We start from the raw sequence: 26,618 nt of genomic DNA on the forward strand, positions 1-26,618 counted from the left end.
TGCAGTGGCACGATCTCGGCTCACTGCAAGCTCCGCCTTCCGGGTTCATGCTATTCTCCTGCCTCAGCCTCTCAAGTAGCTGGGACTACAGGTGCCTGCCACCACGCCCAGCTAATTTTTTGTATTTTTAGTAGAGACGAGGTTTCACCGTGTTAGCCAGGATGGTCTCAATCTCCTGACCTCGTGATTCGCCCGCCTCGGCCTCCCAAAGTGCTGGGATTACAGGTGTGCGCCACTGTGCCCGGCCGCCTGGCTGACATTTTCAAAGATGGAAAGTGGATGGAGAATTAAGAGCTGAAATTATGTGTTCCGAAAAGGTGGGGCCAAGAGGCAAGTGGAATTACCTGCCAGAGCCCTGGAGAGGCTCAGGAACTCCACCAGGACCACGGAGGGTGAGGTGAGGCTTCAGCCAACAATGGGGACCGATGGGAAGTCTATGTAAGGATCAGTGGGGTGCCGCTTCCCCATGTCCCACCCACACCCCACCCACGCCATGTAGCCAGCAGCTACACCTCTGGGTGGGGTGGGGTGGGGTGGGGTGGTGTGACGTGAGGATTATTTGAAGGATAAATGGAACCAGAGAGGCTTCGGGTCTTAGGCGTACTGGGGAGGGGTGGGTGAGGGGCTAGACCAAAAAATGGGGTTAAGTGAAAGTCCATAGATACTGCTGGGGGGTCCTCCCATGAAAGAACATGCTTGACCCCCAAGAACCTTCAGAGAAACCCACCCTCTGACAGGCTTTGCCCATACCCACAAAGATTTGAGCTGCTTGGCTGGTTGTTTTTGTAACAGGCATGCTCTGTTGCTATTTTTTAATGACAGGAGGAACTCGGTGTGCCTGGCACTTTGGGCTGCAGACGCATTAGCAGACTCACCTTGTCCTGTTTCATCCCTCACCCTCCACAATTTCTTATTTTCTTTCTTCCTCTTTTTTTTTTTTTTTTTGAGACGGAGTTTCACTCTTGTTACCCAGGCTGGAGTGCAATGGTGCGATCTCGGTTCACCAAAACCTCCGCCTCCTGGGTTCAAGCGATTCTCCTGCCGCAGCCTCTCGGTAGCTGGGATTACAGGCATGCGCCACCATGCCCGGCTAATTGTTTTTGTATTTTTAGTAGAGACGGGGTTTCTCCATGTTGGTCAGGCTGGTCTGGAACTCCTGACCTCAGGTGATCCACCTGCCTCGGCCTCCCAAAGTGCTGGGATTACAGGCGTGAGCCACTGTGCCCAGCCCACAATATCTTATTTTCATGTTTTTTTGTGTGTTTTATTTTTTGAGATGGAGTCTCTCCGTCACCCAAGCTGGAGTGCAATGGCGTGATCTTGGCTCACCGCAACCTCTGCCTCCTGGGTTCAAGCGATTCTCCTGCCTTAGCCTCCCAAGTAACTGGGATTGCAGGCACCCGCCATCATGCCCTGCTAATTTTTGTATTTTTGTAGAGATGGGGTTTCACCATGTTGGTCAGGCTGGTCTTGAACTGCTGACCTCAGGTGATCTGCCCACCTTGGCCTCCCAAAGTGCTGGGATTACAGGCGTGAGCCACCGTGCCTGGACTCATATTGTTGTTGTTGTTTTCTTTAATTAGTGAGGCGCTACAAGAACACATTTATAAAATTAAGAGGAAACAACAGCCCCCACTGCATTTGAGAAGGTTACCATTTCCTTCGAAGTTTCTGCTGTTGCCCCTCCCTGGTGGGGGAGACACTGTCCTGTTTCAGTCATTCTGCTGCTTTGCTTTATAGTTTTATTAATGTGTTTGTGTTGGCTTTGCATGTTTTCAAATATATGAATGAAATCATGCCGAGTTTATTCTTTTACAGTTTGCCTTTTCACTTGATTATGTTCCTGAGATGTATCCAGATTATTGTGTGTAGCTGTATGGCATTCCTTTTCCCTGCTGCCTAGTGATCCATTGAAAATACCACAATTGATTTTTCTATGTGGTTCCACTGGTCATTTTTTCTGCCCCTGTGCCCTTTGGGAATCATCTCCTAAACTCTAGTCTTGGCCCTTGCTCTTCAATGTAACCTTGAGAATCAGCTTGTCAAATTCCCCCAAAAAACCCCTTGAGATGTAGAATGGAACCCAGCTGAATCCATAGATCAGTCTGGATAAAATCAGCATCTGTGTAAAACTGAATTTTTCCGTTCATGAGCAGGGTTTATTTCTGCACTCAATGTTTTCAATAAAGTTGTATACCTTTTCCCATAAAGATCATGCCTTTTTAAATTGGATTAATTCTTAAGTATCTGACATTTTATGCTATTATACATGCACTATCAAAATACACTGTGAGCCTGGACAACATAGTGAGACCCTGTCTCTACAAAATACAAAATTAGTGGGGGCTGGGCACTGTAATCCCACACTTTGGGAGGCTGAGGCCGGAGGATCACTTGAGGCCTGGAGTTTGAGACAAGCCTGGACAACATAGCGAGACCCTGTGTCTTAAAAAAAAAAAAAAAAAAAAAGCCTTGTGTGGTAGTGCGTCTGTAGTGTGGGGGATGGGGGTGGGCTGAGGTGGGAGGATGGCTTGAGCTCAGCAGGTCAAGGCTGCAGTGAGGTGTGATTGTGCTTCTGCACTCCAGCCTGGGTGACAAGAGCTAGACTCCGTCTCAAAAAAACTAAAACAAAAACAAAGTTGTGTCCAGGCCAGGCGTGGTGGCTCACACCTGTAATCCCAGCACTTTGGGAGGCTGAGGCAGGAGGATCACCTGAGGTCAGGAGTTCAAGGCCAGCTTGGCCAACATGGTGAAACCCTGTCTCTACTAAAAATACAAAAATTAGCCAGGTGCAGTGGTGCATGCCTGTAATCCCAGCTACTCAGGAGTCTGATGGAGGAGAATCACTTGAGCCCGGGAGGCAGAGGTTGCAGTGAGCCAAGATCACGCCAGCACACTCCAGCAGATCATGAGGTGAGGAGATTGAGACCATTCTGGCAAACACAGTAAAACACTGTTTCTACTAAAAATACGAAAAATTAGCCGGGCGTGGTGGCGGGCGCCCGTAGTCCCAGCTACTCGGGAGGCTGAGGCAGGGGAATGGTGTGAACCCGGGAGGTGGAGCTTGCAGTGAGCCGAGATCGTGCCACTGCACTCCAGCCTGGGAGACAGAGCGAGACTCCGTCTCAAAAAATAATAAAATAAAATAAAATAAAATAAAATAAAATAAAATAAATGAAAAAAATCTTTAAAAACTCTAATGATTTTTTTTTTTTTTTTTTTTTTTTGGTAGGGACAGGGTCTCACCATGTTGCACAGGCTGGTCTCCAGCTTATGGGTTCAAGTGATCCTCCTGCCTTGGCCTCTCAAAGGGCTGGGATTACCAGTGTGAAGCACTATACCCGGCCTCTAGTGACTTTTTTTTTTCTTTTCTTTTGAGACAGAGTTTCGCTTTTTTTTTTTTTTTTTTTTTTTTTGAGACAGAGTTTCGCTCTTGCCCAGGCTAGAGTGGTTTAGTGGCGCGATCTTGGCTCACTGCAACCTCCGCCTTCCTGTTTCAAGCAATTCTCCTGCCTCAGCCTTCCAAGTAGCTGGGATTACATGCGCCTGCCACCATGCCTGGCTAGTTTTTGTATTTTTAGTAGAGATGGGGTTTCACCATGTTGGCCAGGCTGGTCTCGAACTCCTGGCCTTGTGATCTGCCTGCCTCGGCCTCCCAAAGTGCTGGGATTACACGTGTGAGCTACCACGCCCAGCCAGTTTTGCTCTTTTTGCCCAGGCTGGAGTGCAATGGCACAATCTCAGCTCAGTGCAACCTCCGCCTCCTGGGTTCAAGCGGTTCTCCTGCCTCAGCCTCCCAAGTAGCTGGAACTACAGGTGTCTGCCACCACGCCTGGCTAATTTTTGTATTTTTAGTAGAGACAGGGTTTCACCATGTTGGCTGGGCTGGTCTCAAACTCCTGACCTCAGGTGGTCCGCCTGCCCCGGCCTCCCAAAATGCTGGGATTACAGGCGTGAGCCACAGCGCCCAGCCTTCTGGCCACGACTTTTTAAAGAAGATATTTGAGGCTATGTTTCACCAAATGAGCGTGAACTGAGAAATAGGAAGCCATCAGGCCCAGGAATCAGGATCTAGCCCAGGAGAGAGGAAAAGGGAATTTACCTGGAGAACAAACAGTCCTCAGTGAAGCAGGGGATGAAGGGAAGTGTCTAGAAAAAAAGAGGAGCTGTCAGATGGTGGGGGAAGAATTAGCAATTGGTCCATCAGAAAACAAAGTAAATGAGAAACTCAGAGCAACTCATTAACTCCATTAAAAAGAAAGTACAAGGAAGGTAATTTAATTATAGTCCAACTCTTGGCTCCGCAGTTAATAACTTTCACATAGTAATAGAAATAGTAATCCGAGTATTTTTTAACCTAATAACTAGGGATGGGGGAGGGGTGCTGACAAAAGAGAGCTAAAGCCTCATGTATGACAATAGGGAGTCAACGGGTAATGTCTAAGATTGATATATCAAGCAAGAGTCATATAAGCACATTTAAAAAAATAGCTGAATGAACTGGAAGTGACTGCTGGGTAGGGGAGCAGTACTAGAGAATGGGAGAGACTGTTTTCTTGTTACAAACTGTGTAATTCCACATTAGTAAGTGGGTACATGTTTTTAAATAAGTATGTTTTAGAAAGACACCAATTCTCCTTGTCCTTAATGTTCACAATTTCTCTCTAGTGTGTGCACTGGGCACCCTGCACTGTTTCTTGCTTCATGTTGCTTTATGAACACTTACTGTCCACATGGTGCGGTTCATGTGTTTCTTAGTGGTAGGTACATAGTATTACATTATATAAATTTACATCAGGTGCTGGGCATATGTCTCCCATTTCATCCTCAGAAATAGCTATGACGAGAAAGGCCCCGCCTTTCCTGCTAATTCTCACGATGTGGCCACTGCCCTGGGAACTTCCCACCCCACATGACTGATTTGGGCTCCAGGACATAGAAGGGCATCTATATGGGCAGTTCTGGACTTCTGCCTCCCGTGGCACTTCCCCGGAGCCCCAGAAACGCCTCTCCTGGTGCGCCTGGCCCTGGCTCTGCTCTGTCGCACTCTGCCTTCCTCTCCTGGGCTTGCTTTCTGGGCATGAGCATCCCTGTCAGGAGCAGCTGCTGTGTGATCTTTAGGAGCTCTAGTGGGGCTGGAGCCACCAGCTCCCTGCGGGGCACCCTCTGCCTCCTGCACCCCCTTCTCCCTGAACAACCTTTGTGTGGCATCGTAGGCCTAAGACTGGCTAAGTCTAAGATTTCAGAGAAGTTTCCTGGGGAGAGGAGGGCTATTCCCTGGGTTTGCTCAGCTGACAAGGAGAGAGGAGAGCACGTATTTTGCCTGCAAGCTGAGTGGGCTGCAGCCCAGCCTCCGGAACTCCAGGAAGCAACAGGAATTCTTCTCACCCAAGAAGAGCTTGTGATTTCCCTGGCCAGGACTAGCCCAATTCTGGCCTTGGCCCGCAGCAGGAGATGAGTGATGCGCATGAGGGACGTGGCAGTGGAGAAAGGCTGGGCCTGTCCTGCTCAGCTCACTTTGACCGCTTCGGAGCTTTGATCCGAGCCTGGTACAGTTTCTGGAAAAGGCTGGGGAGGGGAAGGCGTAGTAGGACTTCAGTGGGACCATGCTTGGTTGGTGCTGTGGGAGGAGGAGTTGAGCCGCTCTAGGTACTCACTAACCTGCTACTATAGGCCCAACAGTGGGGGTGGTGAGGAAGGGGGTGCTTAAGAGAGGGGAGATGAGCTGCCGCCCCAGCACACTGCTGCATGAGTGGGCCTGGGGCCACTGAACCTGCCCAGTTCTCCCTGGCTGATTGCGCAGGGGCTTTCACAGCAGCCCAGGGCTCAGGCGGCCGCCAGCCCCTCGTTCCCAGGCATGTTGACGTGGGCGCTCAGCAGGGGTGCACTTTGGCCTTCTCGAAGCACCAGCACCTATGGAGGAGTGGCCATGGCAGCAGGGGGCATGCACCCCTGACCCCTTGCCTGGTCTGCGCTGACCCTAATGACAGGCCACAGGGCTCCGCTATGCAGATACCCCCACCCCCACCCAGGAGCCCCCCCAAGGTCTTTGTTGGCACTCACCCTTACTGTCCTCCCCAGGGTCCTGCTCACCTTCCATGTGGTACAAGTGTGGGGCCTACCTTGATGATATCTGAGATGCCCTTGTTACTGAGACTCTCCACAAAGGTCTCCAGGGGGTAGTTGAGCCCTGGCACCAGCAAGGGTACCTAAGTTTGGGGACAAAGAAGTAAGGAAACCAGCCCTCGTGCCAGTGTTTGGCATATTCCAGTGCATTCAGGCCTGCAGTCTCTGCTGAGCCTCAGCACCCCTACAGGGTGGGCAGGACAACTGCTGGGTGGAGGAGGATGCAGGTGTGGTGGGGAAGTGAATGGCCCCGGGCCACATGGTGAGTGATGAAACCTAGACCTCTGGACTCCCACCAAGTCTGGGGCTGTTTATTGCATATTCCAGCCTTTCGCAGTTTCTGGTCCTCCCAACTTGGGGTCAGACCTGGGCCCTGGGGGAAAACCAGGCCCTTCACTCTGTGGGCGATGCTCTTTGAGGCACAGAGGCTCCTGTTCCTGTTGCGGGAGTAGCTGGGCAGCAGGGTGGGCTCTGGGGTCCCCCAGACCCCAAAAGGCTTCTGGGAGGTGTAGGTGGGGTTCAGGCTCTAGCAGTTTCCCCAGCACCTTCTGTATGGCTCATGTATGGCAGCCTCACAGGCTGCAAGAAAAGCAGCAGAGGCGGGGCTTGGGGCTCCCTCCAGAGGCCCCTAGTGGGGGCCTTGGCCTGGTCTGTGATGGGAGAGTAGGTCTGCTGGCCACCTGGCAGCCACCGCAGCTCTGACCCTGACCTGGCGGGGTTCTGTGGGCATCTCATCAGGCCCCTGCCCTGGCCTTTTCCACTCCATATCTAACTGAGGAGCATCCAGTACCTTGAAGAAGGCCCGGGGCAGGGAATAGAGCGCCTCGTTGTACAGGAAGCAGACCAGCAGCCCCAGGACAGGACGGGTTGTTGAGGTGTTCTGCAGGTGAAGTGTGAGCTTAAAGGTGGGGCCAAGGCCCTGAACCTATGGAGGGGGTGGGTGGAGAAAGCCCTCAGGACCTGGCGGCCTTGGGCACAGAGTACAGTGTGCTCTGCCTGCCTTCCACCAATGCCCTCATGTTCCCTCCTCCTACTCAATCTGCCTCCCAGCAGACACAGAAGACCAGAAGGGGCAGAGGGATCAGAAGAGGCCAGAGAGGGCAAAAGCCTGAGGGAGGCCAGGCAGCAAGTCAGAGGCAGAGCTGGCCTGGGACTGCAGGCCCCGACTCTCACTTTAGCCCCTCACCCCCACCCCCTGCCTGTTCCACCTCCCACTCTCATCCTAGGGTAGCCTTGATCAGTTCTTTTTCTCTTGCTTCACCGGAGTTGCCTTGTAGCCTCTTCCTCCTCTGCATCTATCCACTCTTTAGGAAAACTCAGAACCTGATTGGGTCAGATACCACACCTCAGGGACGCATTTAGAGCTGGTCGGAGCCCTGCTGACCCTAAGCTCATTTGCGTCTGAGCCTTGCAGGGTTCCTCCTTTTGCCCGTGCTGGTCTCGGTGCTTGCGGGTGAGGCCGGTATGGCCCCTTCCCTGTACCCAGAAGTCCTAACACGTTGGGCTGCCCACGGTTACCAAAGTGACAGCCTTCTTCCCTGTACCATAGCTGTAAGGCTCCCTTCAGGTTCTTGGGAAGAAATGTCCCAATATGACTACTCTGGGGGCCTATCTGAGCTGGAGAGTGTCCCACGGCATGGCCAGCCGAGGGGAGAGGTGGCACAGGAGGGTGGGAAGGTGAGGGCTGCTCTCACAAAGGAGGACATGAGACTTGGTACCCAGGTCTGCGGGAAGGTGATGGGGAGCACAAGCTGAGTTGGCTTGGAATTGGCTCTGGGGCTTAGCTGTGTGGCAGAGGGGTTCCTGCGCATCCTGGCCTCTGCCCCTCTGGCCCTGACTCTGCCCTCACCCAGATGCTCACCACAGCGTGCAGCTTGAGTGGCTCTCGGGCTGTCGCGGACATGGGGCTCAGGCTGGACTCGAGGGCCTGCAGGTAGGTGCGGGCAGCACGTAGGCGCAGCAGGTATAGGTCTGTCTGGAAGGCCCGGTGCATGGCTGTGGAGAAGGGTCCCAGAGGCTGACGGTGGAAGTGGGGGGTGGCAGGGAGGAGGCAGCAATGGGGCACTCCTGCTCAGGTTGGTGTGGGGAGGGTGCAAGAGGAGGGTGCTGCGGGAGGAGTCTGCAGGAGCTGGGGAGGAGGGAAAGAGCCCAGCCTTCTGGCAAAACTCAACGCCGTGGCCTCGCCCTGCCTCTTCTCACTCTCTTACCACCTCCCTGCCCGCACTATCTAGCTCCTTCACTGGCTCCTCTGTCCGGCCCTAGAGGCTGGTGTTCTCCTGAGTCTGGTCCATGGTCCTCTTCTCATCCTCTGTGTGCTCCAAAAGCTCTTTGCAGAAACCCCTTCTACACCTGATCACGAAGTTGGCCCCAGGTAGACTGAGTTCCTAAGGTAGGGACTATTCTTTATTCTTTTTTTTTTTTTTTTTGAGACAGAGTCTCGCTCTGTCACCCAGGCTGGAGTGCAGTGGCACGATCTTGGCTCACTGCAACCTCTGCCTCCTGGGTTTAAGCGATTCTTCTGCCTCAGCCTCCCAAGTAGCTGGGACTACAGGCGCATGCCAACACGCCTGGCTAATTTTTGTATTTTTAGTAGAGACAGGGTTTCACCATATTGGCCAAGCTGGTCTTGAACTCCTGACCTCATGATCTGCCCATCTCGGCCTCCCAAAGTGGCGGGATTACAGGCATCAGCCACCGCACCTGGCCCAAGGTAGGGACTATTCTAATTAAAGGCACCTGGCACAAGGCCTGGTGTAATCATAGGTACTGAATGAATGAATGAATGAACGATGAATGAATGAACAAATAAATAAATGGGCAGGAAAAACTGGACAAGAAGACACTGGTCAAATTCTACTTTTCTCTTTCTCTCTCTCTTTTTTTTGAGAAAGAAGTATCATTATGTTACCCAGGTAGGTCTTGAACTCCTCGGCTCATGCTGTCCTCCCATCTCTGCCTCTCTAAGTGTTGGGATTACAGGCGTGACCCACTATGCCCAGTCAAAATTCTGCTTTCCTCATGAGAATTCCTGCGTTTGGAAGTGACTGCTCCCTTCCCTGAATTCTAAGGGCTCTTGCTGTCACCCAAAGCACCTTCCAGCCTGAGGAACAGTGATTTGCAGGCAACGTGTACCTCCTAGGCTGTCCCTGGATTTGCAGAGGTGAGTGGCCTACCTAGCTGGCCGAGATCTCCTCCCAGTGCATAGGGAGGCTGGGCAGCATTCCCCCAGCTTTGCTGTGTAGGAGCAATGGAGGAGGAAGAAGGGAAAGGACCCAGTCTGAGGCTCACCGGTGCCAGCCTCCCGCTCTCGCAGTGTCTGATCCACGTAAAGCCGGGTCTTTCGGGGCACATTGAGTTTCATGGCCTGGGCTGGTGGGGGACCCACCTCACTTCCTCCCTCTACAAACACTGCTGTACGCTTCAGGATCTTGATGATCAGGCCACCACCTAGGGAAGTGGACAGTGGAAATGGATTTGTCCTCCCCAGTTCTACTCACATTCCCATTCTTTCTTCCCCAAACAATCTGCCTCCTATAGAGTTGCTTCTGTACACATCTGTTTTCCAGACAAGACTGTTTCTGGAAGTAACAAAGTGCATCTTAATAGTCTCCCATCATTAATTCATTAATCCACTTAGCAGTTATTTGTGGAGTACTGTGATGTTGCTGGCATTGTGGCAGGCACTGGGGATGCTGGGTGAACTAGAAAGATCGAATCCAGCCCAGGACCCAGCCCCTGGGCTGTTCCAGTAGAGGCCTAGCTCCAGAAGGACACATCTGTAGGCCTTGCTTTCCACACCCAGGTCCACCCATGCTTCATTCCCACCTCCTCCTCTTTCCCCAGAAGCAGGCCTGTCCCTTCACTCCCGACTTCAAAGCCCTTGCCAGGTCTGACTCCACTCACCTCGAGTGGTCATGATGAGGGTGTTGTCCTCCCGCCCATAGCGGCCAAAGCAAAGGCTGGTCACTGCATCCTATGTGGAGACGTCAGAGTTTAGTTGGGGAAATATCTTGGAGAGGAAAGCAAGACAGGGGATGGGTAGCGGAGGCCCCAGATATAATAGGTGAGAAGTGATACAGACAGGCCTGGGGAATCGCTGCCGCTGAAATATTTCCTATATTTCTCATCTCCCCTCCAATCTCACTACCTCAGTTCCAGACCAAATATCACTGGCCCTAACTTTTGGGGTCAACCTCCTAATAGGTCTCTCAGACTTGTCTTTCAGGTCTTTCTCGCCAGTCTGTCCTTCACAATGCTGCCTTTGCTACCTTTCAAAAACACAAATATGTCTGGTCTCTGATAGAAAACCTCCAATGGCTTTTGTTCTCTTTCTTAGGACACTGAAGGCCTTCCACATTTGACTCCAACCCACCTTTTCTGTCAGTTCTCTCCTCTTTACCCTTCTTTCAACGAGCATACCACCGGCCCTCCCAGCACCTATGGCCCAAGCCAGTTGTTTGCAAATTTTATACTGTGACACAGGACAATTTACACACACATGGGCGCACACATGCACATACACAGTTTCACTTGTGACATACTTTTTTTTTGAGATGGAGTCTCACTTCATCGCCCAGGCTGGAGTGCAGTGGCGCAATCTCCAGCTCACTGCAACCTCCACCTCCTGGGTTCAAGTGATTCTGCCTCAGCCTTCCCAGTAGATGCGATTATAGGCATGCACAGCCATGCTTGGCTAATTTTTCTATTTGTATTTGTAACTATTTATTTATTTTTGTTGTTTTTTTTGTTTTGAGACAGTCTTGCTCTGTGGCCCAGGCTGGAGTGTGGTGGCGCGATCTCAGTTCACTGCAACCTTTGCCTCCCAGGTTCAAGTGATTCTCCTGCCTCAGCCTCCCAAGTAGCTGGGATTACAGGCGTGTGCCATCACACCCGGTTTTTTTTTTTTTTTTTTTTTTTTTTTTTGAGATGGAGTCTCGCTCTGTCACCCAGGCTGGAGTGTAGTGGTGCAATCTCGGCTCACTGCAAGCTCCGCCTCCCGGGTTCACGCCATTCTCCTGCCTCAGTCACCTGAGTAGCTGGGACTACAGGCACCTGCCACCATGCCCGGCTAATTTTTTGTATTTTTAGTAGAGACGGGGTTTCACCGTGTTAGCCAGGACGGTCTCAATCTCCTGACCTTGTGATCCACCTGCCTCGGCCTCCCAAAGTGCTGGGATTACAGGCATGAGCCACCACACCCGGCCCGTACCCGGCTAATTTGTTTATTTTTAGTAGAGATGGGGTTTCACCATGTCGGCCAGGCTGTTCTAGAACTGTGATCGCCTGCCTCGGCCTTCCAAAGTGCTGGGATTACAGGTGTGAGCCAATGTGCCTGGCCCTCACTTGTGACATACTTTGAATTTACTATTCTATTTTTTAAAATGTTGCTGGTTGTGATCTACGAAACTGAATTAATGATTCACAACTTAGAGTCTGAAAACCTCTGGTCCAAACTCATCAAATGACCTGGGTTCCTTAATCAAGAGCCTTCATACTTCTCAGGCTTTGTGCATGCTATTCTCTGTGCAGAATGTTCTTCCTCCATTTGTCCACCTGACAAACTGTTCTGAGGCCCAGGTGAACTGTCACTTGTTCTGTGAAGTGTCCCATGGAGTCCATCCCCATTTATCTCACCCCTCTACCCTTGTCACTCAGCCCCCTCTGCGCTTTTTAGCACTTTGCTCTGCTTCAGTCGGCCCTGCTTTTAAATTTGCTGTGTCTCTGGCTGGCTGTTACCTTAGACTGTAAGCCTCCTGAAAACAAGGACTTAGTCATCATTTTACCCCACCCCCCCACCAGTATGGTGACTTGTACATATGAGGTGTACACCAATGAGGTGACTTGTACGTATGAGGTGTACACCAGTGACGTGACTTGTACATATGAGGTGCTCAACACATTTTTTTTTTTTAAGATGGTATCTCGCTCTGTTGTCCAGGCTGGAGTGCCGTGGTGTGATCTCGGCTCACTGCAACCTCCGCCTCCCAGGTTCAAGCGATTCTCCTACTTCAACCTCCTGAGTAGCTGGGATTACAGGTACGCGCCACCATGCTCGGCTAATTTTTGTATTTTTAGTAGCAAGGGGGTTATGTCATGTTGGCCAGGCTGGTTTTGAACTCCTTACCTCAGGTGATCTGCCCACCTTGGCCTCCCAAAGTGCTGGGATTACAGGCGTGAGCCACTGCGCCTGGCCTCAACAAATGTTTTTGAAATGCATCAACGTGTGGTCGGAAGAGGCAGCTAAGAAGCCCCAGAGGTGAGACCAGGGCGAGGAGGAGTGAGCGGCAGATGCCAGAGATGGGGCTCACCGGGGTGTGGATGATGTTGAGCAGGGCCTTGTCGCGATAAATGCGGACCTCTCCATTGGCCAGTGCAGCCATGACGGCCTGCAGGCCCCGGGAGTGCTGCTCCAGGAGGTTCATGGTCAGGATGGCTGCAGGCATCTGCACTGTCCACAGCTTCTTCCCCTGGCAGGGAACAGCCAGTGTCTGTGGAGGGCTCAGGACTTACAGTGGAAAGAAGGGTTTCTGGGGTGGGGAAGCCAGAGGGCTCTCTTGCCAAGTGGGGGCTAGGGACACAGGCATGGAGGGGCTGCTGCTTGCTGGGGGCCGCACCTTGTGGGTGAAGCCATGCAGGCTGTCTTGGGTGCTGCCCACTACTAGGACCTTGTGTACCCAGATAAGTCCCACAGGCTGGGCGGTCAGCTCGATGCAGTACTTGGGGTGCTTGGAGTCTCTGTGGAATAAATGACACACTGTCTGGCCCCAGAGAAATCCTCTCCACTTCTATGGCTGACCCTCCTCTGTCTAAACCCCATGGACTCACCTGGGAGGAACACTGGCCCCAAAGCAGATGACCCTGGGATTATTTCCACTTCTGCCACCCTAGTAAATGTGTGGCCTTGGAAAACATCAAGTGTGTCTTCCGCCCACCTTCACTATGGTGTCTTGTCTTCCGCCCACCTTCACTATGGTGGCTTGTATGATCATCTGGCATTTAACAGAGTTTTCAGTGAGTTTATCTTTGGCTGGACTAGCCAGGACAAGTGGACTTAGGCACCTTATTATGAGAAAAGGATGAAGAGCTTTGCCCTTTGTCAATGCAGTTTTTAGTTTACTGGCCTCTCAATTTTAGTTTCCCTTTCCAGAAAGTACAGTTAGTTCCTCCCTATTCGAGGAGCACACGCCAATGTCTTTCCCGCTTTGAGTTAGCTTACAACACTCTTCCCCACTTTCTCAACAACTGGTTCCTTCTTAACTTTCAAGCCATCTCCACAGAGAAGTGTTCCTGATCACCATTACCCGTTATTTTTCCCCATTGAGCTTGTATTTTTTCTCCATAGCACTCATCCAATTTGTAGTAATATCTTGGTTTCTTTACTTTAATATATGTCTTCGCCATGAGGACAGGGACCATATTTATCTTGTTCATCAATATATCCCTAATACCACACAATGCATAATGCATAGTAGGTGCTCAATAAATATTTATTGAATTAAAATAATGCATGTTAGGCCGGGTGTGGTGGCTTATGACTGTAATCCCGGCACTTTGGGAGGCCGAGGCGGGTGGATCACAAGGTCAGGCGTTCGAGACCAGCCTGGCCAATATGGTGAAACCCCGTCTCTACTAAAAATACAAAAATTAGCTGGGTGTGGTGACGCACACCTGTAGTCCCAGCTACTTGGGAGGCTGAGGCAGGAGAATCGCTTGAACCCAGGAGGCAGAGGTTGCAGTGAGCCGAGATCATGCCACTGCACTCCAGCCTGGGTGACAGAGTGAGACTGTCTCACAAAAAAAAAAAAAAAAAAAAAAAAAAAAAAAAAAAAAGCATGTTATATGGAATATTAAACTAATGCATAAACAAATGTCATGTCATGTATCCTGGAAAGTAACAAATATGGAAAATTTTTTTTTATTTCTTCCCATCTGTTTTCTTTTCTTTTTTTTTGAGACAGAGTCTCGCTCTGTGCCCAGGCTGGAATGCAGTGGCGCAATCTTGGCTCACTGCAAGCTCCACCTCCTGGGTTCACGCCATTCTCCTGCCTCAGCCTCCCGAGTAGCTGGGACTACAGGCACCTGCCACCATGCCCGGCTAATTTTTTGTATTTTTAGTAGAGACGGAGTTTCATTGTGTTAGCCAGGATGGTCTCGATCTCCTGACCTCATGATCCACCCGCCTCGGCCTCCCAAAGTGTTGGGATTACAGGTGTGAGGCAATGCACCTAGCACCCCCCCGCTTTTTTTTTTTTTTGAGACGGAGTCTTGCTCCGTTACCCAGGCTGGAGTGCAGTGGTGTGATCTTGGCTCACTGCAACCTCCGCCTCCTGGGTTCAAGCGATTCTCCTACCTTAGCCTCCTGAGTAGCTGGGGCTAGAGGCATGCGCCACCACGCCCAGCTAATTTTGTATTTTTAGTAGAGATGGGGTTTCACCATGTTGGCCAGGCTGGTCTTGAACTCCTGACCTCAGGTGATCCACTTGCTTTGGCTTCCCAAAGTGCTGGGATTACAGGCATGAGCCACCGCGCCCAGCCTGTCCTCTCATTTCTGATCACTCCTGTACTATAGCCACCCAGCCTAGTCTCTCACTGTGCCAGCCCCTATCTCACAAGCCTCCAGGTATCCTCCCCTGTGTTTGTGGGCTCAGCTCCTTTATGAAGTTCTCAGCTCTTTGCATTTCCAAATTCCAGCCTTAAAGCCCACTCTCATCTTGCAAGCCTCTGAAGCCACCAGCTTTCTGAGACGTTCCTCCCGGCCCCGGAGACCACAGATGTGGCTACCTTCTCAGAATATAGATGTTTCCATTGCGGCAGGCTGCAGCAAGCCGGAACTCAACATCAAACTGGCCGGAAACCTCTAGGAAGACGGGGACGCTGGGAAGACTCATCTGCAAAGAAGAGGCGCAAACATTCCAATTTCTCTGGAGCCCCTGTTCCTCCCTGCCCTGTCAGTAACTCCTCTGAGTGAGTGCCTGGTCTAAAGTCCCAATCTCCTCACTTACACCCAGTTTAAACTCATACAGTTTTTCAGGAGGGAAACTTGGGGCAACATTTAGCAAAAGCCTTTTAGTCTGTGCCTTTTGACTAAATGATGCCACTTCTAGGACTGCATCCTAAGGATGTACTTAAACAACCATGCAGCTGGGTGTGGTGGCCCACGCCTGTAATCCCAGCACTTTGAGAGGCTGAGGCGGATGGATCGCTTGAGCTCAGGAGTTCGAGACCAGCCTGTCCAACATGGCAAAACTTTGTCTCTACCAAAAGTACAAAACTTAGCTGGGCGTGGTGGTCCCACAGATGAGAAGATGAGGTGAGAGGACTGCTTGAGCCCAGGTGGCATAGGTTGCAGTAAGCTGAGATTGTACCACTGCACTTCAGCCTGGGCGAGAGAGCAAGACTGTCTCAAAAACAAACAAACAAGCATGCAAGGATATTTGGGTAAAAAGGTCTATGGCATTGGTATTAATAGCAAAAAATGAAAAACAGTTTAAATGTACAATAGGTGGCACGGTAAATAAATTATGGTACCTCAATATGATGGATATTGCGTGGTCTTTAAAAAGGCCGATGTGGGGTCAGGCACGGTGGCTCACGCCTGTAATCCCAGCACTTTGGGAGGCTGAGATGCAGAGATCACTTGAAGTAAGGAATTTGAGACCAGCCTGGCCAACATGGTGATACCCCATCTCTATTAAAAATACAAAAATTAGCCGGGCGTGGTGGTACATGCCTGCAAGTCCCAGCTACTCAGGTGGCTGAAGCATGAGAATTGCTTGAATTCGGGAGGTGGAAGCTGCAATGAGCTGAGATAGAGCCACTATACTCCAGCCTGGGTAACACAGCAAGATTCTGCCTCAAAAACAAAAAATAAAACCAAAGAAAACAAAAGGCTGATGTGGTTTTATAGATATAGAAAGACACTGATGATATACTGCTACATGAAAAGAACAGGTTACATGATCCTCCTGCTTTTATTTATTTATTTACTTATTGTTTTTAGAGACAGGGTCTTACTCTGTCACCCAGGCTGGAGTGCAGTGCCACAATCATAGCTCACTGCAGCCTCAAACTCTTGGGCTCAAGCCATCCTCCTGCCTCGGCCTCCCAAAGCACTAGGGTTAGAGGCATGGGCCACCACACCCAGCGAATCCTGTTTTTATAAAGAGAAATATTTACATAAAGTTATATATCTATGTCTAAATATGAAAATGTCTAGAAAGACCTATACCTCAACTTTAACAGTATATATCCATGGGTGGTAGGATTTTTGGATATATATCTTTTTTTATGCTTATCTAGTTTCTAATTTTTCTACAAGGAACATATATATTACCCAGAACTAACTGTGGAGCATGGGGAGAGAATGCAGCCTGGGCCTCCAGTGTGCCCAGGGCCAGACCTGACACTGACCTTGGCTAAAATGGTGAAGGCTTCGGGGTCAAGGACCAGGAGCTCCTTGTTCTCGGTGCCCAGCACCAGGCAAGACACAGCATCCTCGTCAGCCAGGTTCTTCTTCAAGGTGGTCATGGTGGTGATGACTGTCTACAGAAGGACTCCAGGGGTCACCCAGGGAACCTCCACACACCACCCCCAAGATACTCCCAGAATGCCACACGAGGGAAGAAAGAGGGCAAATGAGGATGAGGAGGAAATATCAGAGATGTGACAGAAGATTTAAGTACAAAGGTGTTTATTGCAACAAATCTAACTTTCTAACAAAAGAGGATTGTCTAAGTCAATTATGAGCTATCTATATGATCAAAAACTATGCAGTCTTTTTTTTTTTTTTTTTTTTTCTTGAGACAGGGTCTCACTCTGTTGCCCAGGCAGGAGTGCAGTGGTACAATCTCGGCTCACTGCAACCTCTGCCTCGCAGGTTCAAGCAATTCTCCTGCCTCAGCCTCCCAACAAGCTGGGATTATAGGCACACGCCACCATGCCCAGCTACTTTTTGTATTTTTAGTTTCACCACGTTGCCCAGGTTGGTCTTGAACTCCTGACCTTGTGATCCACCTGCCTCAGCCCCCTAAAGTGCTGGGATTACATGCATGAGCCACCATGCCCAGCTGCAGTCATTTCTTAAAAGTCATATTTTAAAAGAATATTTGGGCCAGGCTCAGCGGATCATGCCTGTAATCCCAGCACTTTTGGGGACCAAGGCAGGTGGACTGCATGAGCCCAGGAGTCCAAGACCAGCTTGGGCAGCAAAGTGAGACCCCATCTCTACAAAAAATAAAAATAAAAAATCAGCCAGGTGCGATGGCGTGCACCTGTAGTCCCAGGTACTCAGGAGGCTGAGGCAGGAGGATCCCTTGAGCCCAGGAGTTTGATGCTCCAGTGAGCTATGATCCTGCCACTGCATTCCAGCCTGACTGACAGAGTAAGACCCTGTCTTAAAAAAAAAAAAGAAAAGGGCTGGGCGTGGTGGCTTACACCTGTAAGCCCAGCACTCTGGGAGGCTGAAGTGGTCAGAAGTTCAAGACCAGCCTGGCCAACATGGTGAAACCCTGTCTCAGCCGGGTGCGGTGGCTCACCCCTGTAATCCCAGCACTTTGGGAAGCCGAGTCTGGTGGACCACCTGAGGTCTGGAGCTCAAGACCAGCCTGGCCAAAATGGTGAAACCCCATCTCTACCAAAAAATATGAAAATTAGCCAGGCATGGTGGCATGCACCTGTAATCCCAGCTACCCAGGAGGCTGAGGCAGGAGAATCGCTGAAACCCGGGAGGCGGAGGCTGCAGTGAGCCAAGATTGCACCACTGCACTCCAGCCTGGGTGACAGAGCAAGACTCCGTCTCAAAGAAAGAAAAGAAAAAAAAAAAGAAACCTCATCTCTACAGAAATACAAACATTAGCCAGGCATGATGGCGGGTGCCTGTAATCCCAGCTACTTGTGAGGCTGAGGCAGGAGAATTGCTTGGACCTGGGAAATGGAGGTTGCAGTGAGCTGAGATCGTGCCATTGCACTCCAGCCTGGGTGACAGAGTGAGACTCCATTTCAAAAATAAAGAAAAGAAAAGGCCGGGTGCGGTGGCTCACGCCTGTAATCCCAGCACTTTGGGAGGCAGAGGTGAGTGGATCACGTGAGGTTGGGAGTTCGAGACCAGCCTGACCAACAGGGAGAAACCCTATCTCTACTAAAAATACAAAATTAGCCAGGTGTGGTGGCGCATCCCTGTAATCCCATCTACTCAGGAGGCTGCGGCAGGAGAATCGCTTGAACCCGGGAGGCGGAGGTTGAGATGAGCTGAGATTGCGCCATTGCACTCCAGCCTGGGGAACAAGAGCAAAACTCCATCTCAAAGAAAAAAAAAAAAAAGAAAAAAAAAGTTACGTTAGTATAATCCTAGTTTTAAAAATATGTGAATATAGGCCAAATAAGGTGGCTTATGCCTGTAATCCCAGCACTTTGGGAGGCCCAGGTGGGAGGATCACTTTAGATCAGGAGTTTGAGACCAGTCTGGGCAACATGGTGAGTTTCCATCTCTTAAAAAAAAAAATAAATAAATAAAATAAGATGGGCGTGGTGGCTCACACCTGTAATCCCAGCATTTTGGGAGGCTGAGGCAGGTGGATCACGAGGTCAAGAGATCGAGACCATCCTGGCCAACATGGTGAAACGCCATCTCTACTAAAAATACAAAAATTAGTTGGGTGTGGTGGCGTGCGCCTGTAGTCTCAGCTACTTGGGAGGCTGAGGCAGGAGAATAGCTTGAACCCAGGTGGAGGTTGCAGTGAGCTGAGATCACACCACTGCACTCCAGCCTGGCGACAGAGCCAGACTCTGTCTCCAAAAAAAAAAAAAAAAGAACAAAAATTTCAAAATAAAAAATACATGAATGCAAAAACATGTGGAAGGCTAAACCCTTAAAGAAACACTAGTTATTGTTAGACAATGATATCACAAGTGATGTTTAATTTCCTCATGATGCCTTTCTATCATTTCTACAGTGGGCACATGTTTCTTTTGTAATTATAATTGGAGGGAAAACAAAAAAGATCCCCTTTGTAAGGAATTTCTCCTACAGAAATTAGCAGAAGCAAAATGTTTTTCTTTTTTTTTGTTGTTTTTTGTTTTTTTTTTTTGAGACAGAGTCTTGCTCTGTCGCCAAGGCTGGAGTGCAGTGGCGCGATCCCGGCTCACTGCAAGCTCCGCCTCCCGGGTTAACGCCATTATCCTGCCTCAGCCTCCTGAGTAGCTGGGACTACAGGCGCCCGCCACCACACCCAGCTAATTTTTTGTATTTTTAGTAGAGACGGAGTTTCACCACGTTAGCCATGATGGTCTCGATCTCCTAACCTCGTGATCTGCCCGCCTCGGCCTCCCAAAATGCTGGGATTACAGGCGTGAGCCACTGCACCCGGCCAAGATGTTTTTCTTTAGATAAAGGTGCTCATTGTGTGACTGTCATCAAGACTGAAAAAGACAGCTGGGCAGAGCAGCTCATTCCTGTAATAGCACCACTTTGGGAGGCTGAGGTGGGAGGACTGCTTGAGCTCAGGAGTTCGAGACTAGCCTGGGAAACATAGTGAGACTCCATCTCTACAAAAAATAAAAATAAAAAAAATTAGCTGGGCATGGTGGCATGCACTTGTAGTCCCAACTACTCAGGAGGTTGAAGGGGGAGGATCACTTGAACCCAGTAGTTTGAGGCTGTAGTGAGCCACAATCACACCACTGCACTCCAGCCTGGGTGACGGAGGAAGACCCAGCTCCCTACCCTTCCCCAAAAACGATTAAAAAAGAGGAATGATTTTCAGTGCCTAATGGAAGGAGAAAGCTTACAAAAATGTGGACAGATCTTAGTGGTAACTATTCCCATCCCAAATGTTAATGATAACTCAAAAATGTGAGTGGTTGGCCTGGCACGTTGGCTCACACCTGTAATCTGAGCACTTTGGGAGGCCAGGGTGAGCGGATCACCTGAGGTCAGGAGTTCGAGACCAGCCTGGCCAACATGGTGAAACCCCGTCTCTACTAAAAATACAAAAATTAGCTGGGCGTGTTGGTGCATGCCTGTAATCCCAGCTACTTGGGAGGCTGAGGCAGGAGAATCGCTTGAACCTGGGAAACAGAGGTTGGAGTGAGCTGAGATTGTGCCACTGTACTCCAGCCTGGGTGACAGAGCAAGACTGTCTCAAAAAAAAAAAAAACCTGTCACTACTAACTGGAATGTGGAAGGCACTGCAGTTTTATGACTACACACACATGGCATGGCTGGAAGGGATATAGCAAAGAGATACTGATTGGGTTTGCTTATAGAATTTACCACTGATGTTAAGTGGTCTTTTAAAAAAATGTAAATTTTTTTACAGGGAAATAAAAAGAGAAGGGGGTATTACCTGCCGCTTGATGGAGTTGGACTTGTGTTGGTTTACAAATGCCTCCATTTCAGTTAGCTCCAGCTGCAGAAACCTAGACACACAGAGAACTGGCATCTACAGGGCCCGGCCTCGCTGCCCTCCTCCATCATTCTGGCACATCCTGGCGGCTGCTTCCTCTCCCTGGAGCCTCCCAAACCCTGGCCCTCCACAGGGCCCTTACCTGAGTGACTGGATGGACAAAGGCTCCTCTGCCGTCTCCCTGCAAGGAAAGGGGCCAGCATGGCAGCCGAGTGGAAGAATGGGGCCCTGGGGCTCAGATGGGATGAAGGAGTGAGAGGGGGGATGAAGGGGAAGGCAGCCTCTCACCGGATGCTCTCCAGCATCTCCTTCAGGGTTAAGGGGTCGATTCGATCCTGTGACAATGTGGGAAGAAGAGAGCCTGTGAGCTCAAGCCAGGCAGGAAACCCAACGCCTACACCCCCAGACAGCTCCACACTTCTAGGGGTACCTCTTGGTCTCTGCCTCCCTGCCAGCCTACCTCTGCACTGAGCGCCAAGCTCACGCCCTTTATCTGAATCCAGTCTCAGGGCCACGTACATCATCCCTCCCCAAATCGATGCCTCCCCAAATTCCCCTCCTCTCTTGGTGTTTCCAGTCCTCCTTCTTCTCTGATAGGCCCCTACCTTCTTTGGTTTAATCTTCCTCAAATTTGGGCAGGGATGTGGCTAGTGCAGAGGAATTTTCTGGGTTCCACTCTCCAAGAGAACTGGCTCAGTGCCTCTCTGGGAGCCATGCTGAGTAGCCAAGCACAGCACCTTGTCCAGAAGTGCCACCACTAGGCTGGGCACAGTGGTTCATGCCTGTAATCCCAGCACTCTGGGAGGCCGAGGCGGGTAGATCATGTGAGGCCAGGAGTTCAAGACCAGCCTGGCCAACATGGCAAAACCTTGTCTCTACTAAAACATACAAAAAATTAGCCAGGCGTGGTTGCTGGTGCCTGCAATCCCAGCTACTCAGGAGGATGAGACAGAAGAATTGCTTTAACCTGGGAGCCAGAGGCTGCAGTGAAGCAAGATCACGTCATTGCACTCCAGTCTGGGCAACGAGAGTGAAACTCCGTCTCAAAAAAAAAAAAGTGCCATCACTGCTGCTGTCAGAGATGGACTATAGCTGACCTCCTGCCACCAGCCCACCTTCTTCCCAGGAGCCCAGCCCTCCTCACCAGTGGCTGCCATCTTTGCCTTCTGATTCCCAACTCCCATGTTATTTATTTACCTCTTTGGCCTGGTTCCAAAGGTCTTGTTCCAGAGGATTTGGAGGCAATTGGGGCAGGCTGAACTTGAAGTAGGGTCTGAGATTCTTATACACATAGACACAGGGGCCTGAAGCAAGTGCCAGAGCTGGGGTCCGGGGCTCATGTTGCTCCATGAGGAAGGTGGCAGCAGCAGCTGGCAGAGCAGGTAGCGGGCTTTCGGTCATCACCAGTGGTCCTTTGAGCACCTTCAGGCGGGGCTGCTGCCCACCAGGGCCAAGGTCCCCTACCACCAGCTGCAGGGAGAGGATGGCTCATTCTAGGCTCAGGGTCTGAAGACCTCTCCACTGACCCTCTTCTTGCCTTATTGCTGGTGCGCATTCATTCATTCCTGCACCAATAAAGGCTTTGCCCTCAGGCTTTCAAGCTGCCTGACCTTGGGAAAGTTGACTAACCTTTCTGAATCTCAGGTTTCCTGCTTGCAGAATGGTAATACTTTCATGGTATGTGGTGAAAATCAAGTGAGATAATGAGTTACAGAACCTGGTAAGTGCTACTGAGGAATAAGTGGCAGTTGATGTTTTTATTATTCATTCAGCAAACATTTCTTCCATGCCAGGCACTTCTAGAGAGACACTGGGACAGTGGTAGAGGTCAGTGCGGGAGGGGATGGGGACACCCATATCTGGGCTGCTGAAGCCTGGTTTCCAAATGCAGGACAGGATGTGCTCTGTGGACACACAGAGGGGAAACAAGCTCCTTGATCTCTCAGCTTTCCACCCTCCAATCCATCTTCCAAGCTGCTGGAGCTACCACACAAGCCCATTTCCCTGAATGAGGCCTGGAAGGCCTCTCTGATCTAGTTCCCAACTTGTTTCCTATCACCCTTCCTATTGCTGTGCTCCAGCCAGAAAGGGGGTACCTAAGAACGCCTGGATACTGAGCATGCAGTATATGCCAGGGACCACATCAGAAACTGCATGCATCCTTTCATTTAACCCTCTCAATAGTCTTATTATTTTTAAGAGACTGGGTCTTGCTCTGTCACCTAGGCTGGAGTGCAGTGGTGCGATCATGGCTCGCTGCAGCCTCAAACTCCTGGGCTTAAGCAGTCTTCCCACCTTAGCCTCCCAAGCAGCTGGGACTACAGGTGTGCGCCACTGCACCTGGTTTTCACCAATCTTATGAAGCAGGCACAATTAGCCTCATTTCTCAAATGAGGAAGCTGTGTCTTAGAGAAGTTAAGTAAAAGTCATGCTATTAAGTGGTAGAGCTAGGTCTGTCTGAATCCAAAGCCATAGTCTTAACTACTATTTTATGTGGTAGTTATTTTATATGGGCCTCAACTTTCTAACTTCACATTTATTCTTTCCAAATATGCTATGAACTTCTAAGCCTCTGTGCCTCTGCTTGTGCTGTTTCTTCTACCTGAAATGCCTTCCCCATCCTCTCATCCCTGACTTCTTGATAGACTTCATTCATCCTTCAATGCCCAGTTCACACATTACTACCTCCTGGTGCCTCCAGACAGAACCCATTGTTCTCATTGGCGCTCCCATAATGCTTTCCACATGTCCAATTTTAGCATCTACTCACTTCCCCACAAATATTTATCAAGTACCTACTTTGTGCCAGGTACTGGACTAGATGCTGGGACTCAATGGTGAATAAACTAGCCATTAAACATTCTATTATGTGAAGATATTTAACATTTCTTTTTTTTTTTTTTTTTGAGATGGAGTCTCGCTCTGTCACCCAGGCTGAAGTGCAGTGGCGTGATTTCGGCTCACTGCAACCTCCGCCTTCCAGTTTCAAGCCATTCTCCTGCCTCAGCCTCCCGAGTAGCTGGGATTACAGGCACCTGCCACCACGCCTGGCTGATTTTTATATTTTTAGTACAGACAGGGTTTCACCATGTTGTCCAGGCTGGTCTCAAACTCCTGACCTCGTGATCCACCCGCCTTGGCCTCCTCCTAAAGTGCTGGGATTACAGGCATGAGCCACTGTGCCTGGCTAACATTTTTTATTAGCTGCTGTGTCTGTGGTTTCTCTTCCCTCACTATTGTAAGCCCAGAGCCAAATACAAACTAGGCGTTCAATCAATATCATGGAATAACTGTTGACAGTGTATCTCCTCCTGACCACATGCTGATGCATTTCTGAGTGTAGTGTCTCCACAATGCCTGACACACAGTAGGGACTCACTATACACTTGCTGAATTACTGAATGCATTATGGATAGGAATTTGGGGGCAAAAACCACTGAGTCCTATTGCACTCTCTGTGTGGGGTGGGATTCCAGGACTATCTTCTAGCCACCCACATGATATATCCATTGTGGTGTCGTTGCCCATGGTGAGGGCTGAGCTATGGTAGAAAAAGCACAAAACTTGGAATCAAACAGACCCAGTTACAAATTCAGTAAACTTCACCTCTTTGAAACTATTTTCCCATTCACAAAATGGGAATAAATAAAATCTATGTTTATGTGCCTCCATGGAAGGTCTGGTCCAGAAATGGACACTGAATCCATGTTAACTTCCTTTCTTTTATCCCAATATATTTCTCTACCTTTAAAAAAACTTATGTCTTTTAAAATTTATTTACATTTTTATTTAAAATTAAACATATATATATATATATATATACACACATATATATATATATATATATTTTTTTTTAAACAAAGTCTCACTCCGTCATCCAGGCTGGAGTGTAGTGGCATGGTCTCGGCTCACTCAACCTCCACCTCCTGGGTTTGACCAATTCTCCTGCCTCAGCCTCCCAAGTAGCTGGGATTACAGGTGCCCACCGCCATGCCCGGCCAATTTTTGTATTTTTAGTAGAGATGGTGTTTCACCATGTTGGACAGGCTGGTCTCGAACGCCTAAGCTCAAGCGATCCACCCACCTCAGCCTCCCAAAGTGCTGGGATTGCTGGCCTTAAAATTAAATTTAAAATTTAACATTTTTACTATGGAACATTTTCATTCACATACAAAAGTAGAGAGACTCATATAATGAGTCCCCATATATCCCATTATCCAGCTTCAAAAATTGACAGCTCATGGCCAATCTTAAAATCTTTTGATAAACATCAAACGTCCAATTCCCTCCTTTTTACTTTCCCTCCAGATTCTAATGCCCACCCCCAACCAAGGGATTTGCCCTTCCAACAAGGAAATCAGGTTAACTAAATTAAGAGGCTTTGTCTTAGTAGAATCCCCAGAAATATTTGATCTGCTTTACTTTCTGCAGTCTATATTATGAAATCAATAAGTTCTCTTCACTTTCCACATAAAAACAAAATTTAACGCTAAATGTGCTTTTTCACAGTATATGTGAATTCCAGAGTATGCTGGGCCTATTTTCAGCCATCAGGAAATCTCATTTCTGGGTACACCCCCCTACCCTCAACTCTCCTGGCTAGGGTGATATGCTTACCTTGTATTCCCCATCCCCATGTAAATCTGCCAGCGCTGGAAAACAAAAGGGCCAAAACCAGGGTCTCAGAATCCCAGAGGCTTCACTACAGGACCATTGTCTGACTCCCCATCCCACTAGAACCCAGGGTTCCTGGTTCCAGAGACTCACCTAGGCAGGCAGAAAAGGTGTGGATATTGGCCATTGGGTCGTAATGTGCATCCAACCACTTCGAATTGGCCTCATTGCTGGAAGTGGGGGAAAGAGAGTTGGGGAGTGAGTCCCATGGGAGGGGAAAAAAAAACTTTGAGGAAGCTGGTACAGGTCACTCTGAACATAAGGTACAGAACGTCTGGGTACAAGTCCAGGCTCCGCCACTGGCTCACCGAGCGACCTCCAGACACACGTATGCACATCTTAGGCCTCGGTTTCCCTATCTGACCTCTAAGAGTCCTTCCAGACTGCCCGAGAACAGCAGGAGCCCAAAGCCCGGGGACCAAGGGACCCTCTTTCCACGGGTGGGAAAAGAGGCCTTGAGGAGCCCCGCCTTCACCTCTCAGCTCCGCAGGCGTCGGAATCCGATGAAGACGCAGCGGCCATCTTCGCAGGCGTCGTCCTGGCAACCGGCCCCGCCCCCGCCGCCGCGTAACGCCCAAAAGTTCCCGAGCACGGGGAAGCGCGAGTACAAAGGTTCCGGGCGCCAAGCTTTCCCACCCAGGCTCAGGAGGACGCGCTGGCCACCTTCCTGGGTTGAGAAATCTGTCTCAGCTTATTTATCTTTGCTCCTTCCCAGTCAGAGCCACCTTTCCAGACGTCTGGGTCCTACAATCTCTGGGTCAGCCACAGAGCCCTCTGGCTTCCAGGGTTGGAAAGGAGCCCCTTCTAGCATTTATGAGCAGCAAAAAGAACTCCTCCTGTCTCCATCTTCATGGTTACCCGGTTGAAAAGGACCATGTCCTGCCTTGCTGCCTTACTGTAGAGGTCCGGGCCCAGAGAAACAAAACACGAGGGTTATGGGGCAAATGCAGAGATTCTGAATGAAGTTGAGTTTGTAGGTTCCCAGAACTTTTTTTTTTTTTTTTTTTTTGAGATGGAGACTCGCTCTGTCGCGTGGGCTGGAGTGCAGTGGCGCGATTTCGGCTCACTGCAACGTCCACCTCCCGGGTTCCAGGGATTCTCCTGCCTCAGCCTCCCGAGTAGCTGGGATTACAGGTACGTGCCACCATGCCCAGCTAATATTTTTTAGTAGAGACGAGGTTTCACCATATTGCCCAGGCTGGTCTCGAACTCCTGACCTCGTGATCCGCTCGCCTCGGCCTCCCAAAGTGCTGGGATTACAGGCGTGAGCCACCGCGCCCGGCCCCAGAACATTTAAAAATGCAAGGAATGCCACAAAGGAGAGCTGCAAAAATTGTGCTATGTTCAGCTCTGTGACTGCGTAACCTCATCTAGAGATAATGTCGACATCCTGTTGTGGAAGGGAGGCTAAAAATG

The 26,618-nt window shown here is 49.9% G+C and overlaps 1 protein-coding gene, 1 long non-coding RNA gene and 1 pseudogene across 3 annotated transcripts; 1 reads left to right on the plus strand and 2 right to left on the minus strand.

Annotated features, from left to right (window-relative positions):
• Positions 1–4,262: 4,262 nt before the first annotated feature.
• Positions 4,263–5,608, minus strand: LOC129008373 (uncharacterized; annotated as a pseudogene).
• On the minus strand, positions 4,263–25,923 carry BBS1 (Bardet-Biedl syndrome 1). 2 transcript variants are annotated; one of them, XM_054440564.2, is made up of 17 exons: positions 25,678–25,923; positions 25,296–25,372; positions 25,146–25,180; positions 21,726–21,998; positions 20,817–20,863; positions 20,671–20,709; positions 20,469–20,541; positions 16,537–16,668; positions 14,908–15,014; positions 12,741–12,861; positions 12,435–12,593; positions 10,030–10,099; positions 9,415–9,573; positions 7,988–8,121; positions 6,917–7,051; positions 6,123–6,209; positions 4,263–5,913 (listed from the first exon to the last, which is right to left on the minus strand). In XM_054440564.2, exons 1-17 carry the CDS (start codon positions 25,722–25,724, stop codon positions 5,827–5,829), a joined length of 1,782 nt encoding a protein of 593 aa, XP_054296539.2. In that variant the 5' UTR covers positions 25,725–25,923; the 3' UTR covers positions 4,263–5,826. The 2 variants fall into 2 exon arrangements, with proteins under 2 accessions (XP_054296539.2, XP_054296540.2); XM_054440565.2 differs by lacking the exons at positions 25,146–25,180; positions 25,678–25,923 and having other exon boundaries at positions 25,296–25,667.
• LOC134740308 (uncharacterized) lies at positions 11,808–15,609 on the plus strand. The gene is made up of 2 exons (XR_010127681.1): positions 11,808–12,162; positions 14,818–15,609. It is a non-coding gene; the product is annotated as an uncharacterized LOC134740308 (long non-coding RNA).
• Positions 25,924–26,618: the final 695 nt, after the last annotated feature.

The sequence above is a fragment of the Pongo pygmaeus genome, chromosome 9, assembly GCF_028885625.2.
Source record: "Pongo pygmaeus isolate AG05252 chromosome 9, NHGRI_mPonPyg2-v2.0_pri, whole genome shotgun sequence".
Lineage (NCBI taxonomy): Eukaryota > Metazoa > Chordata > Mammalia > Primates > Hominidae > Pongo > Pongo pygmaeus.

Coding starts and splice junctions, on each gene's coding strand:
- BBS1 (XM_054440564.2), bottom strand. CDS start 25,724: ATGGCCGCTGCGTCTTCATCGGATTCCGACGCCTGCGGAGCTGAGAG. Junction 16,669..20,468: donor CCAACTCCATCAAGCGGCAG/GTAATACCCCCT, acceptor GTCCTTCTGTAG/ACAGTCATCACCACCATGAC. Junction 8,122..9,414: donor AGAGCGGGAGGCTGGCACCG/GTGAGCCTCAGA, acceptor CCTTCTCCACAG/CCATGCACCGGGCCTTCCAG.